The sequence below is a fragment of the Camponotus vicinus genome, unplaced genomic scaffold (genome assembly GCF_025532165.1).
Source record: "Camponotus vicinus isolate PSW18456_S1 unplaced genomic scaffold, iyCamVici1.0 SCAF_2, whole genome shotgun sequence".
Taxonomy (NCBI): domain Eukaryota; kingdom Metazoa; phylum Arthropoda; class Insecta; order Hymenoptera; family Formicidae; genus Camponotus; species Camponotus vicinus.
In genome coordinates this window covers 24766361-24783515 of record NW_028141956.1, presented here as the reverse complement: position 1 = coordinate 24783515, position 17155 = coordinate 24766361, and the positions used below count along the sequence as shown (strand labels likewise).

At 33.2% G+C, this 17155-nt stretch overlaps 3 protein-coding genes across 4 annotated transcripts in view; all 3 read right to left on the bottom strand.

The window, feature by feature from the left end:
* The window catches only part of Best2 (bestrophin family protein), a 50823-nt gene extending 42205 nt beyond the window's left edge, over positions 1-8618 (bottom strand). Inside the window, exons 1-2 of one of the 2 annotated variants that reach the window (XM_083089612.1) lie at positions 8308-8618; positions 7091-7602 (exon numbers count right to left, since the gene is read on the bottom strand). In XM_083089612.1, coding sequence (XP_082945738.1) covers positions 7091-7161 — 71 coding nt within the window. In that variant the 5' untranslated portion in view covers positions 7162-7602; positions 8308-8618. The remainder of the gene's footprint in view (positions 1-7090; positions 7603-8307) is intronic. The other variant, XM_083089610.1, reaches the window with a different exon arrangement.
* A 709-nt stretch (positions 8619-9327) lies between these two features.
* LOC145965988 (L-lactate dehydrogenase) lies at positions 9328-12397 on the bottom strand. The gene is made up of 8 exons (XM_083089613.1): positions 12028-12397; positions 11418-11544; positions 11021-11138; positions 10604-10777; positions 10349-10522; positions 10124-10241; positions 9843-9966; positions 9328-9589 (listed from the first exon to the last, which is right to left on the bottom strand). Exons 1-8 carry the CDS (start codon positions 12243-12245, stop codon positions 9419-9421), a joined length of 1224 nt encoding a protein of 407 aa, XP_082945739.1. The 5' UTR covers positions 12246-12397; the 3' UTR covers positions 9328-9418.
* Positions 12398-12499: 102 nt separating this feature from the next.
* Positions 12500-16631, bottom strand: LOC145965989 (L-lactate dehydrogenase). Its single transcript, XM_083089614.1, has 5 exons — positions 16336-16631; positions 15092-15229; positions 14442-14907; positions 13963-14204; positions 12500-13554 (listed from the first exon to the last, which is right to left on the bottom strand). Exons 2-5 carry the CDS (start codon positions 15215-15217, stop codon positions 13390-13392), a joined length of 999 nt encoding a protein of 332 aa, XP_082945740.1. The 5' UTR covers positions 15218-15229; positions 16336-16631; the 3' UTR covers positions 12500-13389.
* Between the last annotated feature and the right edge of the window lie 524 nt (positions 16632-17155).

The following is a 17155-nucleotide window of genomic DNA, read 5'->3' as shown; positions in this document are numbered from 1 at the left end:
TACATTTTTAATTAAAAAATAAAGGAAATAAATCTTATTCAATACTGGGAAATATAGCATACATAATTTGCATTCCGGAAAGAAATAATTGCATTGAGAAGAATAATTCTTTTAACATTGATCCCTATCAATTCTAACGTGAAATTTTAGATTATAAATTGAAAATTAAACACAATAATTAATATCCTTATTTGATGAATTCATAACTTTGTAAAAATTTCTGCACATTATGGTGACAATTATAAATAATATATTTAAAGTGTATTATCGCATTCATTGTAGCAAGTGACGCGCCGTTTCGAATCCTTTCAACGCGGCTGCTAAGTGAATAAAGCCACCGTGTGTCAGCCATGACGCGTTTGGAGTACATCCAGACGAGTCTTGCCCCAAGGCGCTCTTATTAGTTACGCATATTCCTATGAAATCGATTATACTGTTTACAGAGCGATGTCCTATCTTAGTGCGTACACTTCTATTAAAATACCTGTGCAAATAATAAAACTGGCTTCTATACTTTTAATACAAATCGTATAAGTTCTTGAATATTTATTCCCCAACATTAACTACACAGTTAAGCAAATACTTCTCATCATCCTGCGACCTGTAACTTTTTATAAATTATATACTTTCGTCCCTATGATAAAGAGATTTAATTCTCGAGTTTAGTTAATTCTTCAACATGCACACACACACACACAGAGCTTTTGTGAACTGGTGCAACTACCGGCCCGAGAACATCCTAGAGATGGTGTCGATGACGGAGACACTGGGTCAGCTCGGGTTTCTAGGTGATTCGATGTGTAGCATCGTGCACCCGGCTCGATCGTCGTCCCGTGCCGCTTGTGAAAAGTGCGCGCGCTCTTATGCGAGCGACAGGTCGACGAAAGACGAGCGAGGTAAGCGAAATGTATGTCATGTGATCGAAGTGCAGCATGCGACGAAACGTTTATCGGCCACCGTCATCTCTCGCTCGTCCTCTCATTGTCATTCGTCCGTGTCGCAAAGCGACCAGCGACGACGAGCTCGCGAGAGAAGCGCAAAAACGAGCGCGATATGACTTATCTGTCGCGAGCTCGAACGTGACTAATCGATGTGGTCTTTCGGATGATGAATAAACCGCAGAAAGCGCTCGAAAGGAGCCGAGCAAGATAAATTTTACTGGTCTGAGGAATTAGAAAAACATGACAGATAAAAATGAGTGACGAAAAAGCACGTAGAATCCGAGAAAATTTCCCGAACACGTAAGAGAAAGTAATAAAATAAAAGAATAAAAAATAAAAAAGAAGAAGGCTTTCAAAAAAAGGGAGTAATGGTTAGAATAGGAATCTGCTAACGTAGAAAATGGAGAATCTAAACGAAAATAAAGTAAATATAAGCGTAAAATAAAAGCGATCACTGTGGAATATTTTTAAAAGAAATAACGAGCAAAATACAATAAACAACAGCTGTACTGTGACGTAGAAATTCATATTATTATCTTTAGCCTCAGGTAATATAGCTGGATTATTATAATATGACGCGAACATTATAATATGACGTGACACAAGCGACTTTAGATGATTATAATGCATGAGTCATGATTCAAACTCCTGAAAAATTTTTATCGAACATCATAATATTAAAAGAACGTAACGCAATTTTGACGTTCCTTTCACTGAGGCAAAAGACAGATATTTCCGTCCCTGAAGTCGTCCAACGTAAGATAAATTACACCTGGCTCTCGGCATCAAATTCACAGTTTATTTATTTCCAAATACAAGTTCCTACGAAAGATAATTTCCGCGAGATATAATTTATTTATAATCTTTTTTTAATCAAAAACTATGCTGCTTTAATTTTCTTGCTTTACTAATTACATTTGCAAGAAAAATAAATTTCAATTTTAAAGATAATTTCTTAATAGATTTCTTAATTAATGATAATAATGAATACATATGAAAGACTCATTTAATCACTTACGTATAATTAAATTATATATGCACGACATTTGAATAATAATGTAATATTAAGTAATGCTGTAAATGTAATTTTGTTAATGACATATGCACTAAAAGTGTATTTTGTAAAAAATTAAGAGATTATACTAATGGCAATAATATATATATTATAAAATACATAACATGTATTTTATCAAAATTTACATTCAATCATATCAATTCGATACATCCTACAACATATTAAATTGATCTTTGTATAATTATTTTTTTCTTAATACATATAATAAAAAAATATTTCATTGGAAATAATTATATTATTAGAAATATCAAATTCTATTTATAATATATTTAATCTTTACGACAAAAATGCTCAGTACTGAATAATTATGCCCTCTTTTTCCTCAATTTTACGATCATTTCAATAACCTGGTAATTCCATACGTCCATGTTTTCCTTATTCCCGAACATTTTCAACATACATGAGTGTCTTATTTCACGTCCTACATAAAGTGCGTGACATTCTTCGTGATAGGCCTATCGTTTAGCGACACGCGCTTTTTCATTTCACAACGAGCTGCTTGTAATTCTGCAAACATCTGCACAAATTTTGCCCGCGCAGACTGGCCTTCGCGCATCGTCTGCACATGCCGTTCAAAGGCAACATTGTTTTATCCATGTATCGATTCGACGTCACTTGATTTGCCGTTCATCTTCTGCAAATCCATAACGATAGACATGCGAGCGGTTAAACGTTCAGCTTCGCGCGACGTGAAACCGTTCTTGCTTTCACGCGTGCGATTCGCCTGCCAGGATTGTTCCGTTCATGCGCTACGAGTATTTCGCGCGCGTGATCGAGCCAGCTGTAATACCGTACATGCAGGCACTTGTTGCAACAAACGTCATGCTTCGAACGATAATCATGAGCCATAAAAATACTTTAGGCTATCGTTTCGCTTTCGTGCTGCATCGCTAATGTCACGACACGTTTCTTACATTCCGGATGTTCAATTCCTAGTAAATGACAGACAGAGCTACATTAGCAAAAATGGCTGCGTTCAGCAGAAAAAGCTGCTTTGCAACTGTTGTAAAATGCGTGAGCCTGATTGGTGTATGCTCTTAATTTTGACTGAATCTAAGAGCATACATCAATCAGATTCACGAATTTTACAACAGTTGCAAAGCAACTTTTCCTGCTGAACGCAGCCATTATTTTTCCTTTCGCGCTACATGCAAAGATTTCGAGTTAGGCAGTTGAATATAACAAGTAAATAAGTGGTAGAAAAATATCACGAAAATAATGATTCGATTCGAGAATTTAGTCTCCGGAGGAAGTTGGAATTGGCCCTTAGCCATGCACGTATGGGGCATGGTCTTCTTCGCACGACAGAAATCGCAACCTCGTAACAGATCTACTCTACGTGAGAGAATTCGCCCGCGTGATCGCTATCAGCGTATTGGAAAAGCAGATAAGATCATTGTCTATTCCTGGATATTGGCTATGCTCTCTAAAAGTGCTCTCTATCAGTGTATTATCACTGAAAAACAGTAAATACTCACTGATTACAAGCAATTATAAGTACAGCACTGATTACAGTGATAATACACTGATTCACTTTTAGAGAGTGTATTTATAGAATGTTCTGAAGACTCTCTTGGATATTTATAGATCGCGGATCGTGCTGTTTGCTTTTGCCAGTAGCACCGGTAGGCGGATAAGAAAGCTGGTATGGGTCACCGCGGAAGACGCGAACGAGAAAAAGGAGTGCTTCGCGTGCTCGCTGCATCTAAAGGAGCAAAACGCTGGGAATGAAATGTTACAGAAGTAGGATTCCCCGGTATGAGCAGTTCTACCCTGCTATAAATAGAATAGCTATAAGTTATTTTTTCTTCTTGAATGGTACCTTTCGATGAACGATTATCATTCAACGCCTTCAGAATTGAAATAATCTGATATTTCGATTAGAAAACCATCAAAAATTCCTTTCTCCGCAAATTATAGCTAATTACAATCGAGTGGAAAATCATCTGATGGGATATTCGCGCTCTCGTTTGCACGCTATCGCGAAACATTTTCTATTCCTGGACATTCTGGTGTATTTATAGACCAACCGCTGTCGTCTTTCCTTTAACTACTGTATAGTGTTGTGGTATAACGCGCATAGGAAAGCGAGATCTTACGTGAAAGCCGTTAAGGCCGTTTCCACCGAGACGCTTGGAGAGAAACCGAGACCATCTATCCATGAACGCAATGTATAAAGGTCGTAGAAATGTCAACAAACGGGCTTTGACAAGGACATCGTGAATTGTAGGGATCTAAGATCATAGCACTAGATGCATTTTTGCGAATAACTACAAAGTGCGTGGTTAGATCAATATTAGAAAAGAACTATTACATTTAAATGGATGATAGCTTTATTAAACATATGTAATATTTATGAGCTTCATATAATGTAACATATGCGGAGAAAAAGAAGTGTCTTTTATGCATAAACAACTTTTTTCCTGATCGATTTTACCCTTTCCATATAATTATATGGAAGTTTTTATCGAAGAAAAGAGAATTTTTTCGACATCTATTATCTTCTTCCTCTCTTCTTCGATGGTGAAAATAATTTCGCATGTATTTATATTCGATAATATAGAGAGAAAAATATTTTGAATAATATATTAAATATTAAATATTAAATATATTAAATATTTTCAATAATATAAAAAATATTTTAATATGAAAAATATTTTATTTATATTAGTAAATTTATATACATATATGTTTCTCCGCGAGTCATTCATAACATCGATAGTAATTAACGTCATGCGAACGGCTTCAAACACAATTAACACATCCGTTTTATGGTTTCTTCGATTGTTATCAACAGAAGCGACAATTGTATGTATTGTAAAGAGAAGTGTGTGTAATGTTTTGTTATTTCAAAAAACGGTGCAACTTTTTTTTCACACTTTCCTTCTTTGTTCTTTTGTTTATTATTTCAGCGAGCAAGATAAGTTCGTATTTCGCGATTATTATTTGAGAAATGGCTGTACGTGACGAGCAGTTATTGCCGTATCGTGTCGAACGAATTCTATTTAATCAAGTGATTCTGTTCGTCGCTCTCGGAAATTTTTCAGCAGCCAGTCTTTGTATTCAAATATCTCGGGACGTTACAAGCACATTACTCTCATATGTATCTACATTATATTTCATAAAAATTTCACGTTACATAACATTTAATTTGACGTATAATCTCTGGCACCGAGTCGCGTAGAAACGTTCTCAACAAGTATTGATGTCACCGACAAGAACGATTATATAATGATTTAATGACGAACAACTTTTTAATAGTAAAATTTTGAACTATGAAATAATGCCACTAAGCATGAAATAATCCCGCAATTAAAATGAAGATAACGCATTTTGAATAAAAAATTCATTTACGTTAAGTACATTTCTGAAATCTTATCAAAACAGATTATTATGATTCTCGGTTACTTTATAGACAAGATACAAGCTTTTTTCAAAATACCCAATATTATCAGTAACAAGCATGCAACATAAAACGTAATAAGAAACATTATATGTACCCGGAAAACACTTAAACCTTATTTTAATGCGATTAATAATTAATTATCATTAATTAAATGATATTTCTTATTGTTACCAACAGGCAATTTTTCACAAGATGTACATATATTAGCGAAAATATTTTATTACGGAAATATTTCTAATATATATAATATATATTCTAATATATCATTGAAAATCCATTATACTCTTCTAGAGATAAGAAATAATAGAGCAAGATATCACATATCTTTCATTTATGTCTAATCATTCAGAAAAACAGTTCCAATAAATTCTGAAATCACTATATTCACTACGATGCATTGACAGATGCATACGAGGTTCAAACACGTATCCGCCTCCATATTATTAAGTCAATCCCATTATCATAAACATTATTATTGTTATCCATGGCATAGGAAAATCGCGCGTAGATCGTCGTGTAGTAGTGCAATAATTTTTAGCAGCGATATTCCAAGCACACAGCAACCGTATGCGCCGTTACGTTTAAAATCAACGTATCGACGACCTTATTTCTTTAAAACGCGTGCGAGCAAGCATTGACCGAATACCATTTCTGTGCTAGCAGGTTTTACGTGCTTTGCTACTGTGATTTGTGCGAATCGCGTTTTCTGTACAGTTGAAAAAATTTGGGACGCTTCCGGAGATCAGCTTTTGCTATCTTGCGATGCTAATTTATTGACTAGAGTTTCGAAACACGCGACTAATTAATTCGCCTGAGCCTATTAGACAATTCTCACTAACATCTAAACGATGGTATAGCTAATGTGTGACCAGTCTTCCTATCTTTCAGCACGATTACTTGCCAAATTTTTGCTCAAGAATTTGAGCAAAAATTCTTTCCTCTTTCGATAACTTAGCTGTAATATATCGAAAGCGCAGCACATTGAGTCGAAAGTTAAAAGTTGCACAACGATCAGCCGCAATAGCGCAATTTCTTATATAGCGTACTGACAATATAGATGATTCAGAAGCGCAATCCAATTTCATGGACCATTGTGTATCAAAAATACACCGCGAAATTTTAATTCTCCAATACATTCTGATGTCCTTTGACAAACTCATATCACGAAACTGTTATGTTTTGCAATGATCGCATAATCGCGACGCCGACAGCCGGTCACATGTTCGAGTTTCAGTTAAAAATACTATCACTACAATTTATGCAACTTGTCGAAAGTAAAAGTAGGTCTCTCTCTTCTTTTCCAAGTAATTATAATTGACAAAAAATTTGAAAGTAATTTGTAGCAAATAAAGTATCAATATTCTTGAAATTTAACTAAGTTATAAATAGGATACTGCTAAAAAAAGGAAACATAACGTGTCTACATTTGATGATGAGGCTCTCGGAAAAATAACTTTTCCCAGAACTCCACTCGTCTATTACCAGTTCTACCTGTCAGCCGCCTGGTAGAACTTGACAGCTCCAGTGTCTACGTTTGACGTAGACCGCAAGAAATCGTATCTAAATGTATGCAGCATAATTTGTATGCAACATACTCAGCATATTGAAGCGAGCTAACATTAAAAACGGTAACGAGAAAACAGCGGACTGAAAGAGAGAGAGACTCACTTGATCAGAATCCTCCAGAAGCAGCCAAAGCTGGAGCCGTTCGGCACTTCGCTCGCGTACGATATAGTCATTTCCTGTCTGACCGCGCGCGCGCACCTCTCCTTCCTGAGTCGCTACCCTCTTCTTCCTCCCTCGTTGCCGTTTCTACGGATGACTTGGTCCCTCGCACCGTTGGTGTTTCCGGTGGAGATGCTGCACACTCGCGCACATGCGGCCAAGCCGCCGGTATTATCTCCGATCGATCTGATCTGTTCGAAGATCTCTTCGAAGATATACCGGGAGATCGACACCGGGAATCTAGCTGATCGCTCGTTACGGGCTTACCATCAGGAAGCTCTTGTAATACGCGAATGAGCGAAACCAGCTGACAGATCGACTGTCTACTGACTGAGCTCCACTGGACGAGCGGCGAGACCAACGGAGAACGGGGCCCGGCTGTGTGCCACCTCCACCTGGGGACCTCCACCAGGGATGTGAACGTTACCTGCGGTACCCATTTCACGTCGAACCTGCTTGGAGCAAGTGTTTAAATTAGAGTTGGATTTGGATCAGATGACAAAAGGCAGGGAATCAAACGCTCAGACGTACTTTTGTGTTCTGCAAAATTATTTTTGAAATATATTTGTTGATAAGATAATTTCAGAATGGCACACCTATGCAAATCTTGAATTTGCATTAAATATAAAAAAATTAAATATAAAAGTAAAGAATAAATAATTAAGAGTTTATAAATTCCTCAAAGTTGCATGAATGTGTAACTCTTTCAAATATTTATCTTTATAATATTTCAATCTTAGAGATGACTGCATAAAGTTAAAATTCAATTAAAAGTGTGAAAAAGCTACTAAAAAGAAATCAAATAAAATATTTTAAAATATTTTAATATTTCAATCTTATAGATGAATACATAAAGTTAAAATTCAATTAAAAGTGTGAAAAAGCTACTAAAAAGAAATCAAATAAAATATTAAACACGTGAAATTAATACCTTTTCTTTTGCGAGGATTCCGCGATTTGTAAGAAATAAAAATGATAAGAAGAAGATTAACGTCGGATTAAATATCAATGTGATGGATGATCTTAAATGATATTATAAATAATAAATTAGCGGACAAACGTTGAATGACAATTTCACATCTCTACGTTTATTATATTTCAGAAATATTAACTAAACGGTACGCCATTTCGTAAATTGAATATTAATTTCAAAATTATACCAGATTAACCCTTAGTCACGTAGTTGTCCGGAGTCAACTGAGAATTTATGTAACTCTATCGCAAGCACTTGTGACATGCCGGTTTATGCAGAATTGCTCTTTCAAAATCGATGACATGTCTTTTAAGTGGATTTGTAGCGGGTAAAAGGAGAACAGTTCGCCGCTTGTGACTCTACGATGATATTACACATATATCGTAATGAGTTTCTACATTTCATTACTCTTTCGCGTTAATGCTGATGTATTCCTCATTTTTCTTTGTGTCATCATCATTATAAGCATTCGATTGTATCATTAGGATACCTAATTACAGTATACATAATTTTCGCGATACATTTGTAACTCATAACGCGCATCTGTCTCATAACGCGATACTTTATTCCTTCAAGGATAGACCGGGCTCTTTTACGGTCCTGTGTTCCTGATGCAGGTGAATATTACACAGGTCGAGCACTGCAAAACGCCATCTTGCATACGGTTTTCGCACTCTTCTCTCACCTTGCCGTGGCCTAGCCTACGGCGTAATCGCGGCCTTCTGGTACCATCCACCGGTCACCTTTCGCTCGTTCACGCGACATATGAATACAAGATGACGTGTACTTTTGCCGCCTCCCAGAAGTATCAATATGATTTTCATACGTAACAGGAAAACCCCCAAAACAGGAAACTTGAATTCACCGAAGAGCTTTACTCGGAAAAAATGCGAGAAATTCGAGTCGTAAAAAACAAATAAAACATCGCCAGATATTATTAAGTGCCGCAAAATAGGTCACTTACGTCATTAATTCCTCGATTTCAATTTTAGCACTTCAAGATTGTTAGCGAGAAGGTTTCGAAAACCTGTCGACTCTAATTACTGCGGAATTTGAAGAGATTTTACTCGAAAAATCCACTGTGATATTAGTCCCCTTCCTGATTTACATAAATTAACAACCGGAGCATCTCCGCGGTTACCGCGGATGACCCTGCACGAGTCGGAAAAGATTGTGCGGCAAAGAGTTTTGCGGTGACAGAACAAAGGACAAGCTACGTAATAATTTATTATACTCGACGAAACTTTTTACACAGGAAATTAAACGCATTTGCACGACCTCACTGAGTGTACCATCGCTCAAGTTTTAATGTTGATTTTTTTCTGTACGTCGTACACGGCATTCGCTGAAGCTTGGAACAGCTTCTTCTCGTATTCGGTCATGTGCATTCGTATGATATTCGTGATGCCATTTTCGCCAATCGTGCAAGGTAGCGACAGGAACATATCGTGGCTTACATCATGATGACCCTAGAAGAATGATTATGCCTCGTGTAAAGAATATAACAATCTTCTATTAATTTATATTTAGTCAAGAACAATTTCTTTTAAAAGATGTCATTCGTTTATATTTTGTTCAAATTTGTCCAGATTTATTTACGCAAAACGTGTGAAAGGGATTTTTAATTAATTTTATCGAATTATATTAAAGCGATTTCTTCATTAATGAATAAAGTATTTTTGGAATGAGAGCAACGTGGCATACATGCATATTAATATATACCTGCACTAGAGTTGAAACTGGTATAATCGCTTGCGTATTGCGTAATATTGCGATTATTATGTCTACTGCGGAAAGTCCAATGGCCGTATTTGAGTATCCTTTTAAACATCGCACCATCGGACCTCTAAAAAAATTAAAAATATTGTCTAAACACTGCTTTAACATACTATAAAAATATTCTTGAGATTATTGCATCTAAACTCTATAATTTTTAATATTGAGAGATTGGAAACAAAAATAGCAATATATCTCCAATAAGAATAAAATTATTAAAGACTCACAATTTTACAACTTCTTTCACTATTTCATGCCATCTTTCGTCGTCTGTCTCCAGACCGATATTTGGGATAATGTCGCGGAACTGTACTCCTGCGACATTCACTCCGGACCAGAGCGGAACTAGCGAAACGTTATATGTTACATTGGGCTTATTGCGTAACATGTCACTTTTTATTTGCGTCAAATGTCAGATATGCGTCAAATGTCAGATATCGATCGAAGTTTACCCATACTGTCCCCGTGTTCACCGATAATTAATCCTTGAACCGAACTTGGCGCTATTCCTAATCGATCAGCAATCAGATAGCGAAATCTTGCGCTGTCCAGATGAGTGCCGCTGCCAATTACCTGATGGACCGGAAGTCCGCTCAGCTTCCAAGTAATCCAGGCCAAGATATCCACTGTACAAGAAAGTTTCACATTAGTCCAATTGCAATACATAAAAATTAAAAAATAAAATTCTTTTAAAAATTGATTTTAACCAGGATTGCTGACTATGACGAACACCGCATTTGGACTATAATTTACTAGAGGTGGTATTATGTTTTTCAATATTTCTGTGTTTCTTTGCACCAAATCAAGTCGACTTTCGCCTTTTATCGGTCGTACACCCGCACAAATCGCTACGACTTTTGAATTACTTGTCACACAAAAATCTAGAAAAGAAATTTTTATAATATAAACTATAACATAATTTTATATAAATATAATTTTTTACAAATAATTAGATATAAATGAAGAAAAATAATTATTGTAAGACATTAATTGTAACTAAGTGAATTTATTTTTGTAAAATATAAAATTATTATTAATCAAAATATGTAAAATTAATTATATTACACATGTACAAACAAATTTACAATTTTTTGTAATTAATAAATATGTGATAAATCTATTACCTGTATCGTACTCGATCTTCGGATCTCCTATGAACACAGAACTGTGAACAAAATCCATCCCTTCGCCTTCCAATTTTTTAGGAAAAGCGTCTACCATTGCAATATGAGAAGTAATTCGCTGAATAAAAAGTGATATTGAATAAAAAATGATAGTAAAAGTTTATAAAACATTTCTAAAAAATTAATTTTTAATATATCCATTCTTTGTTTAAATTATACAATAAGCTATCTACGATATATCATCATTAATATAAATATAATTAAATAATAGTATTTATACTTCTTCGAACAAACGTTCAATTGTACGAATTTTTAATTCAATACGAAATAAAGAAATAAATGTAATATAAATAGCTAAGGAAGAAAATTCGAATAGATAGGAAAAGGATCGTAATACTTGAAAGAGGAGCGAATTGGCAATAGCAACGCCAACCATACCAGCACCGACAATAGTGACTTTATGACAACAGTCTCTAACTGGTTCTGAGGTCTTGCATAAGAGCTCTTCTCGTAAGCATGGCGAACTAAAATTCAAATAATTCGCTTTCCTTCAATATTCCTACGAAATGTTACATCATAATATCATTTAAAGATTTCTTCAAATTATCAATAATTTCAAAACTAATTACATCAGATTTTCTGAAAAATTTCCTATTCATCAGAGATTTATGTTAGAAATATAAATGTAATGCAAGTAACAATTTTACTTTATGCAATAACATAACGCATATTTATAAAACTTTTACTTTTTAAACATGTACTTTTTAAATGAAAACTTTATTTTGTAAAGAAGAGAAAAAATTATTTGAAAACATAAATAATATAAATAATCATATTATAACATGAGAAATATTTTAAAAGACAATAATAATTAGTTAAATTTAATATTTTTAAATGAATTAAGTGTAATAAAAAATAATTCATTACAAAATTAAATTTAAAATAAATCAAATTCCATCTATATTTTATTTAAAATAAAAATCATTAGGTATAACGAAAATGTTTACACGAAATTAACTGCTCTCTGTAAATCTGAACCAGCAGTCGCATCTTTCCCGAAAGGTTTCCCTCTATTACTTCCGAAGATTTTTGTTAAAACTGTCGATGGTAAAGTACGAGTATATCGGCTTCTAATGGAGCCTATTGCCGTCGTTGATGTCACCCGGATAAGATTTTTCAAACATATCGGTAGCGTTGATTTTGACAATATAGGTGATAGAACCATTGCTTCTGTCAGTCACTGATTTTGTAAACGTCGCACGATCGTTTTCACCCGCGCCCGTCACATCGCATAGAATCGTTTTTTTTCGAGAGGAGAGAGTACACTGATAATCGAACGACATAACATCTTTGGCATTCCGCCATCATGTCGATTCGCCAATTGTTAAACGCGTCCATGGTTACTTAAATTTTATATTACAGGCGTTCAAGAAAAAAATACGTATGTGATCCATTAAATTGATAAATTATTTAAAAAGCTTATTTTAAATTATTTAAAAATACTTTATTGCTTGTATAATATATTAAAAATGGCTCATTATACAATATTTATCATGTTAGATTAATAATCAAATTTCACAAGTTGTATATTAATACACACATATACATATAAACACACAACATTCATAATAGAAACATTCCTTATTCTATTAGAGTAAATAGCACAATTTAAATAAAACATACATGAAAATAATCAAGCATGTAATATGTGTGCATGTGTAAAATGTAAAAAATGAGATATTTCTTAAAAATTTGAGAATAATGTATTCTCATATTACAATGTGAAAAATTAATATTATTGAATACGACTTTATAAATTTGAATCATACATAAATAAATTTGTATTGCTTGTCTGCATACGTGTGCGTTTTATTATAATATTACATCAATAACTGTTTATTAATTAAAAAATTATTAATTAAAAAGAATAATTTATCAGATGTATAATAATTTAAAATTTAAATAATATCGTGTGTGTATGTGTAATAATATTAAGGCAAAATAATATCAGATTGAAATAAATTATAGTGGAGAGATATCTTTATCACAAATATAAATATAAATTATAATAGTAAGAAATAAATTTTTAGTAAAAATATTTCATATTTTTAACCTTTTCACATATATGTCATTATCATATATAACTTTTTAATATCTATATTCATGTATGTACTATTTGTAGTACATAAATATACATAGATATTATATAGTTAAAAACATTTATACGAAAATTCAATAAACTTGTATACATAATACTGTGTTAAAATATCTGAAGTATGTAAGTACACATAAATTGTACATATAAATAGACACACAAAAAGCATAAAAATAAAATTAATTAAATACGTAGCTAAGAATAATGTATTTGTTTAAAATTTGAGGCCTTGTTGCACTTCGTGCATCGTCGCTGCAGATTTATGTAAGAGTGCAAGTTCATCGTCTGTTAACTTCTGCTGAACAATGTGCGTGACGCCATCTTCACCCAACGTGCAAGGTAAGGATAAGAATACTTCCTCGTTAATTCCATGATAACCCTAAAATTATTAATTATTATTTTCATAGAACTCAGTTTTATATATAAAAATAATTAATATTATTACATTTTAATAAAAGAGAAGAAAAAAAATAATAATATATTAAAATATTAATAAAAATGCACATAAAACAATAAAAAATTAATATATAATTAATTCATAAATATATTATAATCCATTGTTAAAATTTTTAAAAATATAAAATAATTTACAGTCATTGTTATTAGAATAAAAATAAGAAATGTTATAATTGAAAATATTCTAATTAAATATGCTCTATATAATTAATATGCCTAATGAAATATGAAAATAAGTTTTAAAGAGAGATTATTCATTATTATTAAATGTAAATTATTAAATGTTAGTTAATGTAAATTAATTTAGTGGGAATCTACGTTGTCGACTTACAGTAACCATCGTGGATACAGCATGCACTTGATTGGAATTTCTTAATATTGCTGACGCAAGATGCGATACGCTGAGACCAATAGCCCAAGAAGTATAGCCCTTCAGCTTGATCACTTCATATGCGCTTTCCACTACCTGTTTATGCAGCTCGTTCCAATGTTCTTTGTCTTTATCGGTACCCACGTGCTCGTCGAGATCACGCAAACGCACTCCAGCAACGTTAACTCCGGACCACACAGGCACTGATGAATAGAAAAACAAATATCTTATAATATATAGAAATAAATATTTTTATAAGTATACGCATTAATTTGACTACTATAATGATATTAAATTTTTATTAAGATATGAAAAAAAAATATTCTTTAAATTATTTTAATATGTTATTTAAAATAGCTTGGCCGGCAACTTGATTAGTCAATTTTTTGTTCATTAATTGTGAAAGATTTTCAAATATTATAAAAGAGTATTTTACGTACCACTGGTGTCACCATGCTCTCCGATAATCCAACCATGGCAGGATGTAGGAGCGACGTTAAGTCTTTGAGATAATAGAAAGCGAAAGCGGGCAGAATCCAGATTCGTCCCGCTACCAATGACTTTATTCTTTGGCAAGCCGGAAAGTTTCCATGCCACGTATGTTAAAATATCCACAGGGTTGGAGACGATCAAAAGAATCGTGTTCGGGCTATATTTGACTAACTGAGGAATGATGCCTTTGAAGATGTCAGTGTTACGTTGAACCAGATCCAGCCTGGTTTCGCCTTCACGCTGACGGGCACCCGCCGTAACAATACAGAGACTCGAATTTTCAGTAGCAGCGTAATCTGTGCTGGCATTGACTTTTGCATTTTTCATAAATGCACTGCCATGTTGCAAATCCAACATCTCCCCTTTTAGCTTGTCTACCATCACATCAATTAATACCACATCACTTGAAACGTGCTGCAACAGCAATAATTTATTAAGTGATTCAATTTTACATATATTTGATTGCAATTAAAAGTAGAAATAATGCAATACTTTTGTATACATTATAGTATTTATTATTGTCTCAAAAATCAAGATAATACTTATTTAAACTATTATATCATGTATAATTAATTATTGATTATTAATATTGATTTACGTTTGTTAAGATGCTAAAAGCACAGGCCATTCCAACTTGACCCACACCGACTACTGTGATTTTGTTTCTACCATTTGACACACGGTCCGTCACAGTAGTTAAAAGTTGATCTTTCAACGTTGCCATTTTCTGTAAAGTCTGCAAAAAATAATGTAATATATTGATAAAAATTTGTTATGTATATATTTTAATTTGCATGTAACATTATTTTAATACATTTTATTACATTTAATATTTTTTATTTATTAATCAAAAGCTGAATTCAAGTTAATATATACGATAAAAAAAAATCAATATTAATAAAGACCACCAAAAAGGCTACTGTGAAGGTCAAAAGGTCGTATAATGCTGACGATGCGCATGTCCATGAAGTGATGATCTCTATTATTTCAGAGAATTTCATTTTAATAGCTATTGCCTTTCTTCATCTTTCTTCATCCTTACTTCAATTAAAATCGAGCTCAGGTCATCAACCCTGTTAATAATATCGATTCTAACGCGCGTCTGTTTCTTTTTTTAGAAGGAATAGTGTCGCGTTGGCAAGTGCCATTTCAAATGATGCGGTTGTAAAATGCTTCATGCAATTTCAATTTCTTGCCATTTACTGCACATGCAATGAATGCAACAAATAGTGCATTCGATTGTCAGATGGCAGTAGCAGTATAATCGACGTGCATCTTTTTTTTCAAATACCGGTATTTCCTTTTAAATTAGATACAAATATGTAAATTGTAAAGCGAAAAATACGGATAATGGTCATATAGGAATTTAATTACAATTCATACATATCTCTCTCACTCGCAGATTGATTATAAATCGCCAATAACACTTGACCAGCGAAATATAATCAACAAATGACTCATACCAATATTATTAAACTCGTTACACTTTGTATAGAAGAATAGAGAACAATAAATTGTAACACTGGTTACATACACGTGGTGTAGCAAATGTATATAATATGTACTATCGATATACTTTTTATCGCAGATAATAAACGTTGATTGATAGCGAGCAGTTAATCAAGTGAAGGAAACAAATTTTATGTTATAAATATTTTAAAATATCAGTAAATTGAGATGAAATCTAGTAAGATAAATTTGTTAAAGTCAATTTTAAATTTATGAATCTCAGAATTAATTCAAAATAATCTTTTTAAATATTATTATATATTGTAATAGCTACTTCAGACATTGCGATTAATCAAACAAAAATAATTACAAATAATACGAATCTTCACCAACCTTTTATAACAAGTATTCTTTCGGCAGCACTATTCTTCAACACTGTCGAACACAGACTGAGCACATTGCAGCCGGCACGCCGTTATTTCACTGACTGGACTGACAATTCAGGGATGTAGGTTCACTAAGGTGACCTTTCCCCCACCTTTTATACCTTCCACAAGCGACAAGCATGATGAAATATGTGAAATTTTGACATTTATTGCAATTATAAAAATATTAAGATTTAAAAATAATTGTCAAAATGTGTATACAATTTTTTGCATGAGACTTTAATAAAATGCCACGTGAATTCTGATTCAAGTATTGTAGTAAGCGTAGACGAGAAGGTGCTTCGGAGCACGTAGCACTTTGCGGTTTCGAAGAGAGAAACGTGACATTGCGCACGCGTAAAATGACGCATCACGCACGTGACGTGATATTCACCATCGATCCAGTTCGAAAAGAATTTCTTCTCTTGAACCTTTCGGAAATCCACCAATCGTGAGGTGCTGTGGAGACGTTAGAGAGTGGGATAAATGTATTTCTGGAACACCCGAGTATAACTTTGCATTTTATAGCGCAAACAACAACGTTAAATCTGATTTCTTTAAATAAAAATATTCAAATTGGTATATATGTCTTCTTTCATAAAAAGCATTATTTTTAATATAATCCTTTGAGATATTTTTATAAAAAATTTTCAAGGAAGCTTAATAGAAAGAAAATGTGTAAGAGTTATTTAAAATTAAATTAAATGCCAAAATATTTTTCTTGCAATTTAATCTTAAGATTGTAAGTAATTTTAATTTTTAATGAACTTTTGTGAATGAAAACTATT